The sequence below is a fragment of the Pogoniulus pusillus genome, chromosome 14 (assembly GCF_015220805.1).
Source record: "Pogoniulus pusillus isolate bPogPus1 chromosome 14, bPogPus1.pri, whole genome shotgun sequence".
Classification (NCBI taxonomy): domain Eukaryota; kingdom Metazoa; phylum Chordata; class Aves; order Piciformes; family Lybiidae; genus Pogoniulus; species Pogoniulus pusillus.
This window is the reverse complement of record NC_087277.1, coordinates 32512147-32520356: the sequence shown is the minus strand read 5'-3', so window position 1 is coordinate 32520356 and position 8210 is coordinate 32512147. Positions and strand designations below refer to the sequence as shown.

Genomic DNA, 8210 nt, shown 5'->3' with positions numbered 1-8210 from the left:
GCCCTTCAGTCCGGGTTACTACTGGATTGCAATCAGAAAAATTCATGAGGTATGGACCTGGATCAGAACTAACAAAGAACCAACAGAAGAGACAGAAAAATGGGCTTCTGGTGAGCCAAATGGCAAAGGGAACAATGAGAACTGTGTTGAAACCTACATCAGAAGAGGAAAGGATGATGGCAAATGGAATGAGGAAAAGTGTGAGAAAAAGAAGGTTGCCTGTGCCACACAGGTATGGAGTGCTAAGACCTATTCTGATGTGCACCTCTGGGGGTGGGATGAGTTGTTCAGGCTGGTATCGCATACTGACCCTGTGAGCACTTGTATGCTTGTCCCAAGTTCTTGTTCTAAGAACTGCACTGATCTCACTTTTTAGCTCCCAAACTTTATACATCTTTTGTGAGCAAATTACCAGAGCCTCTCTAGAATCAGTGGAGAGAAACAGGCTCTTCCAGATGGTGATTTTCATCCCACTCTCCAGTGGGTGTCTCAGCTAGATAAAAATTACCCTTTTGGAGGCATCTGACCACCGGATTAGATTAGACACTTTGAGGTGGCTAAGGCTAGGTAATGACAACAGCAACCCAAGCAAGTCAAATATTTATCAGCCAAATTAGACCTGTGGTGAGTTACTGCAGAGTACACCTGCTGAGGGTTTCTGCCTACCTCATAGCAGGGTGCTCCTTTTGCATTTTGCATGTTGCTAGCATCTGCTTGAAAACAAGCGGTCATGCAGTTCCCAGCCAGTTGAATCCTCTCACTGTGAGCTGGTCCATCAGAGGTTTGCTTGTGTAGTGCCTGCAAGGCCAAGTGCCAGCCAGGTTTCGGTAGCAGCCATTGGTAAATCTTGTATAATTTGGTATTTTTTTTTCCTTTTCTCCAGCTTCTTGTAACCCTGCAGTGGCCATGGAGAATGCATAGAGACTATTAACAACCACAGCTGCCACTGTCACCCTGGATTCTATGGGCCTGACTGTGAGTTTGGTAAGATTCCTCCACCCAGTGTATCAGCCAGGGCCATGTTCATGCCAGCTAGCAGGCAGTTTGTCTGCCTTGTTGCGTTGCCTGCTCGGCAAATGAGACTGACTGTGAATCTTCTTCTGTTTCTTTGAAGTTGAGACTTGTGATCCGCTGAGGAAACCTGATCATGGGAGCCTGCAGTGCAGCCATCTGTTGGAGAGCTTTAGCTACAACTCATCCTGCACAGTGCAGTGTGAGAAAGGATATGAACTGACTGCACTGGCATCTGTATGCTGTACCTCTTCTGGACTCTGGTCTGCCTGCCTTGCAGCATGCCAAGGTGAGCTTCTCAAGCAGTGACAGATGAGCTTTCCACCTTAGGTGTTACTCTGCTAGTAGCTATAAATTGACGTTCTGCCCTGTTCCTCTGTGATTAATGACATGGTGAAGGTGCTTTTTACTGCAGTGCACAGGTCTCTTTCTTTCTGAAGAGATTAAATGGGCAGGGTGAGTGCTCTAGTCCTGCTCCAGATTTCTTTGTAGGGAAAGACTTTTCTACTTCTTAGTGGGGAGCAGGGAGTGCAAATAATCTGGCTGTGAGGCTGCTCACAACAGGCAAGTTACTTGTGGCCATAGGATTACTTTAAAAAATATTCTGCTTAGTATCAGATCCTGGTTTAAGTGATTAAAAGCATCAAACTCCACCAAGCAGCAGTCAAAAATGGGAAAATATTTCATTGTAAGTAGTAACTGTCATGAGCTGCAGATGAATTTTCAGCTTTGCCTGAAGAGTCAGTCTTCCATTTTGAGTTATTTCCATGCCTATCTGCTGTCTGAAACGGCAGCACAGAGCTCTCCTTGCTAAAGCTGCTGCTATTTAGTGAACATGTTGCTAATTTTCAGGAAAAAATTACTCCCCTTTTAATGGCTGGTTCCAGGCTGAGCTGTGTGCTGTCTGTGTTGCTTTCCAGCTGTGACCTGTCCTGCCTTGGGAAAGCCTGCTAATGGAGCTGTGAACTGCTCCCACCCCTCTGTGGAGCTGACCTGGGGTGCCACCTGTGAGTTCACTTGCGAGGAAGGGTTCACCCTGACAGGAACAGCCACACTGCAGTGTGGGTCTCCTGGGGCCTGGGACAAGCAGCAGCCATCCTGTGCAGGTATCTTTCCTTAGCCCTGCCCCGCCTGGGCACTGGGGCTGTTGGCACTGGCATATTGCATTCCTGAGGCATTTCTGCTGATGTCTGCTGTGGTCTGTTTGTTGCAGCTGTGAGATGTGAGGCTGTAAGTAGGCTAGAAGGAGGCTTTGTGACCTGTGGCCACGCTGCTGCAGATCTGAGCTCTGGTTCACGTTGTGATTGCTGCTGCAAGGAGGGCTGTGTTCTGGATGGCCCCTCCAGCACGGAGTACACAGCACAGGGACAGTGGTCAGAGCCAGCACCAAAATGCAAAAGTGACATTTACTAGGTTGGCAAATACAATTTACTTGTCACTGGACACCACACAGAAATCTGTGTTCCTTTTTGGTCTTAACTGCATGTGCTGTCTCGTGTTGTCAGCTGTGACTTGCCTTGTCTTAATATTGCCTGATTGTGGCTCCCTGAACTGCTTCCACCCCAAAGTCAAATGAATTTGAAAGCAGAGAGTACATCTGGCAACGCAAAACCGGGGCCAAAGATAAGTCCTCAGTGACTCACAACGAGTTCTGTCTGCATTTCAGTTGTGCAGAGTGAACCACTGAGGACTCCTGAGAAGGGCTCTGTGGATTGCTCACATGGTGCTGGGAACTTCACCTGCAACACAGCCTGCCTCTTCCGCTGTCTAGAAGGACGGAAGCTCAGTGGCTCTCGTGTTCTTGAGTGCAGCCCGTCAGGAAACTGGAGTGCCCATCTGCCTACATGTGAAGGTATTTTACCTGTGACTGGCCCCAGAGAAGTGGCACTGCTTTTCTAGTCAAATAAGGTGTGGAAGGCTGGAGGAGGTAACTCCATCCAATGAGCTAGAACTTTTAGTGAAGTCCTGGGATTGGGAAGCCCCAAGTCTCTCAGTATGTTTTCTGAAAATAGAAGAGGGGAAGATTTCTAAAAGGCCTTGGTGAAAAAATATTGACTTCTTATCTTCACTTCAACCTGATTTCAGATTGGTTTGGTTTCTAATTAAAATGTTTTCCATGCTGAGCTTTTTCCACATGAATAAACTTTACTCTGCCCTGGTGAGGCCATATCCAGAGTACTGTGTTCAGTTCTGGCCCTCCACATAAGAGGGACATAGAACTGCTTGAGAGAGTCCAGCACAGAGCCACAAAGACGATTAAGGGAATGGAACATCTCTCTTTCGAGGAGAGCCTGAGGGCTGGGACTCTTTAGCTTGGAGGAGGCTGAGAGGTGACCTCAGCAATGGTTATATAAACATGTAAAGGATGAGTGCCAGGAGGCTGGAGCCAGGCTCTGCTGGGCAAAGCCCAGTGACAGCACAAGGGGCAATGGGTGGAAGTTGAGGCATAGGAAGTTCCATGTAAAGAGGAAGAGGAATTTTTTCACTGTGAGCATGGCAGAACCCTGGAACAGGCTGCTGTGCTGGAGGGGTTTGAGTCTGCGTTTGGGGTTAGATGTGAGGCCAACTTTGAAGGTTTTAAAAATAATTTAATAATATATACAAAGAGAATTTCCCCCAAACTTCTGTACAGCTAACCCACACAAATTCTTTGTACGCGGTCAGTGAAACTGTTTTGCAGAATGTCTATTTACAGCAGGATTAAGCAATTTGGTATTGGTTTGGAAAGATTCTGGTTAGAGAGTCTGGTGGCATAAAGTGCCATGGGCAAAGCCAATGAAATTTCTTAGCTACTCAAATCGAGAGAGTTCAATTACTCACTAATTGGAAGTCACAGTCTCTGTGGTCCCAAATATGTGTAGCGAAAGCCACGGAGTTGATCCTCATGGACTTAAATAATTCAGTTCGAATTTTTGGGGCACGCTGAGAAGATTCCACGGGCCCGATTGGGCTGGAGCAGCCGGGCTGGAGGGGTGGCCAGCCGGGAACGCCTTGGTCACTCGCCCAAGGATCGGTGCAGAGTACCGTGGGACAAAGAGTCCTGTGTAGCGGATAAAGGTAGTGGCCCCAGGCAACGAGGAGGCTAGGAGAGGTGAGCGGAGGAGGTGGCAGGAGGACTTTGTTTACCTGAATCGCCCTATTTATTGAATGTGGGCCGAGATGAATGGGTCCCTTGGCCACTAGAATGACCAGTCAGTTTGGCAATCAGCCAAACCTTACCACAATAGGCAAAAGGCACTTGCCTATTATGGGGATATGGGGATCACATGGACTTACCCGAGGGAGACACGAGCTCTCTGTGTGTGGCTTACACAGCCTGTTTACAACCAGGGGTCCTGGCAGGAAAACATGTCCAGGCAAGCATAGGCATATGTAAGCCTATTTGAGCCTGTGTGACCCTCCACCACAGCTGCCCAGGGGGGTTGTGAAGTCTCCCTCCCTGGAGATGTTCAAAACCCACCTGGACTCGTTCCTGTGTTGTCTGGTATAGGTGATCCTGCTTTGGCAGGGGTTTGGACCAGATGAGCTTTCGAGGTCCCTTCCAGCTCTGACATTCTGTGATTCTATGAAAAGCTTTTCTAAAGAAACAAAAGCTTGTGAAGAAATCTGTGTTCATGAGTCTGGTTTTCCATGGAAAAGTTTGTAGGGAGACGTTTATAGAAACTAATTTCCATAATTTCTTGGGTGACCTCCTCAACCAAAAGTTCTCACGGAGCTTTTCTGTCAAAAGCTGTAATTTTTCAGGACAGAAGTCTGAGCCTTGCATTCCCATTCCATGCAGCAAGAGCTCTGTTACTCAGATCCCAAAAGCTCGGCTGCACTTTCTTTGCTTGAGCAGAATTTAGATTGCTGAATAATGTCATTGAACTCAACTAGATTGCTCAAAGAGGAAGACAACGCAGTGGGAATTTAACTGATGATCTGCACCATGAAAGCTGTGAGCATAAATTGCCATATGAGACTGGAGGTTAGACAGAGCCTGGCATAGCCAGGGTGCTGCCTTGCCATTGCTTTGCCAACGAGTCAGGTGATGTTTAGTACACAGCTTTTTACCTCGTGTGTGCAGGATGTGTCCTCTGTGAGCAAGAGAAAACCTAAGCCTTGCAAGCTGCAATTCTGGCTCTTGAAAAAGAAGAGGTAGAGAGGGCTTCAAAAGACCACATATGCCTCTGGGTCTCACTGTGAACCCTTTTTACCCTTGCAGCTTCTGAACAAGCCAGCTACATCTCTGTGGCATAGCAGCCACCAGTGCCTCTCTGGTGTCCACATCATCATTCCTCCTTTGGCTTGCAAAACGTTTCCAAAGAAAAGGTGAGCAACTGGGCTGAGACCACTGATTTTGTTTACCTGCCTGAGAAACTTTCAGTGGAGAAAAAAACCCTAAAACCTCCAAACTCCTTTGTTTGGCAGAAATGTGAAAGTTCTGATACTTACATTGCAGAAGCATTTTCAGGAAGCCTGCCTGCATGCCATGTTTGGCTTTTGGCTGGACACTGGAAAATAGAAAACAGCAAAGCCCAAATGTTCAGCAAACAAGGATTAGAAGGGAAAAAAAGCAACATGTAATGTACTTGTAATTACCACCAGGGACAGCCAATGGGCATTTGAGATGAGGCTAATGGCAGCACAGTAATAACTGTCTGTGAGGTTTGTTGCTAGGTAATGTGTTTTTATAACACATTTAGAAATAAGAGGGAGAGTTTAAGCAGAAAAAAAGGGGACTTTCATCTTGAAATGCTAATACCTTTTCTTACTCTTTTTACAGTGAAGAAATGTACTCCTTCCAGGTGAGTTGTGTCTCAAAATGCAGCATGAAAAGCACTGCAATCACTTTGCTAAAATCCATTTGCTATAAACTGGTTGTCATTAAAGTACGTTTTATTTTTGTTTTTTAGAGCAGCTGCCACAGCCTAACCACTGAAGGCAGCTTCCATAAGTGCTGGCCAGAATGTCTGACTCCAGGTGTTTCAGGTAAGCACATGAGATGGCTGCACTCAGAGGTTCTCTCCCTTTTAATCGCACAAAGAAATCATTGCTGCTAACTGAGGTGCATTAAGAGGAGAGTGGCCAGCAGATGGGGGAGGAGAACGTCCCCCTCTGCTCTGCCCTGCTGAGGCCTCACTTGGAATGCTGCGTTCAGGTTTGTGCTCCCCAGTTCAGGAGGGACAGGGATCTGCCTGACAGAGTCCAAGGGAGGGCTCTGAGGATGATTAAGGGGCTGGAGCACTGCCCTATGAGGAGAGGCTGAGGGATTTGGGGCTGTTTGGTCTGGTGAAGACTTAGAGGGGATCTAATAAATGCATGAGGGCTGGGGCTCACGAGGGAGAGGACAGGCTCTGCCCTGTGACAGGACAAGGGGCAATGGGTATAAACTACAGCAGAGGAAGTTCCACCTCAACATGAGGAGGAACATCTTTACTATAAGGGGCACAGAGCACTGGAACAGGCTGCTCAGGGAGGTTGTCCTTCTCTGGAGACTTTCAAGACCTGTCTGGATGCATTCCTCTGCGACCTGCACTGGATTATGGTCCTGCTCTGTCGGGGGGGTTGAACTCGATCTCCAGAGGTCCCTTCCAACCCCTAACATCCTGTGATCCTGTAATTGCTGTGCAATCACCAAAACAGCAGGATGTGCTTTGGCACATGCATCTCGGCATGGCATAAGAGTTCCTAACAAGACTGATTTTATTGCTGTAGAAATGGCTATTCAACTCCTTAAGGATAATTGTGCTTAGCTATGTGCAGTATTTAAAACACTTTTGGGTAGTTTTGCTACCTACTGCATACAAAATTCATCTGAAATGACAGCAGATACAATCTGTGCTGATTCTCCCACTTACAGAGGGATTTTATTCTCTTTGCCAGAACCGAAGCCATCTTTTCTTACATCTCAGGGTTCTGGAGAATGAAACTGTGTGCAAATCAGCAGCTGGCCAGATGTTTCTACTTCTTGCTGACAAGATGATTGACCTTCTGTATTGTTCAGAAATGTTGAGCTCAAGCTGTCTAGTATTTCCCTTGGAAACGAGCAGACAGTAAGACTCTGCTCTTCTGGCAAAATGCTGTCTACATTCAGTCATGTAGTTATCACAGCTGGGATCTTGCCATCTCTTGTCCAGATGGTGAGCAAATAGTAAGCTGCTGCCCAAGGAGGAGGCTGGTTTCTCCTCTGATCTACTCAAAGGTACCTAAGTGAGGTGAAGACGTGCATGAATTCACATCACTTACTACGCTGCCAGAGATGTCCTCTCTGGAGGCAATATGGGCTGGAACTGCAGAAGTGGAATAAGCAGGATGAAAAGATACTCACTGAGCAGCTTGGAAAGCATCCATCTGTTGTCACAGTCAGTTTATTTGAAGAGTACATCCCAGGCAATAAATGTGCCTCTAATGCTATGGGCAGTTGTTTGGGTTTCTGCTGCATGTCCCAAAAAGCTTAGGGACTTTAAACTCTTCTTTAATGGTAATAGCACTAGGAATCATAGTGCTTATATGAGGTACTCTGGTTTCTGAATCCAGCAAATAGATCTGAAGCAACCTCACCCCTGTGGGACTCTGCACTGCAATGGAGGTGAATACATAAATGTTTAAGTCTGCAGTTTTTACTGTGAACATGTTTGTGCCGTTGACAGTAACTGTGTTGTAAAAGACTGGTTCCTGAGTAGGTCTGTGGCAGTTGATCTGGGCCCAGGTAAATGTAAGGTAGTTGAGAGGTGTGTGTGTGTGTGTATTTCATGCCTGCATATTATTTACAAATAAAATGGAAGTCTGTTTTATTACTCTGTTGAAAGACTTTGAACAAGAGTTTTTTTTAAGATATATTTAAGTTACAATGCTAATAAATTAAAGCCCTCTGACTTAAAATCTGATCTGTACTACCCTGTTTGTAACATTTAATAAAATACACTGTATATAATGCTCCCTTTTTGGAAGTGTGGGTCTTTAAATGGTTTGGATCAGTCCTGTCAATGTGGCTTCAGCAGCAGATTGTGAGGGGCTGGGGAAAGGTTGGCTAAATAGCAAAGCTGTTCCTTATTTACAGAACTACAGCACATTTGAGGTTGGAAGGGACCTCTAGAAATCATCAAGTCCAACCCCTGTGCCAAAGCAGGATCACCCAGGGGAACTGGCACAGGAATGCATCCAGGTGGATTTTGAAAGTCGCCAGAGAAGGAGATTCCACACCCTCTCTGGGCAGC

The 8210-nt window shown here is 46.4% G+C and overlaps 1 protein-coding gene across 1 annotated transcript; it reads left to right on the top strand.

Moving 5' to 3' along the window:
- Nucleotides 1-1019: 1019 nt before the first annotated feature.
- Nucleotides 1020-7911, top strand: LOC135181014 (E-selectin-like). The gene is given in 10 exon segments (XM_064153946.1): nucleotides 1020-1035; nucleotides 1115-1300; nucleotides 1932-2117; nucleotides 2225-2410; nucleotides 2678-2863; nucleotides 5216-5239; nucleotides 5242-5322; nucleotides 5777-5798; nucleotides 5907-5982; nucleotides 6877-7911. Coding segments are annotated over 9 exon segments (906 nt in total). The 3' UTR covers nucleotides 5926-5982; nucleotides 6877-7911.
- Nucleotides 7912-8210: the final 299 nt, after the last annotated feature.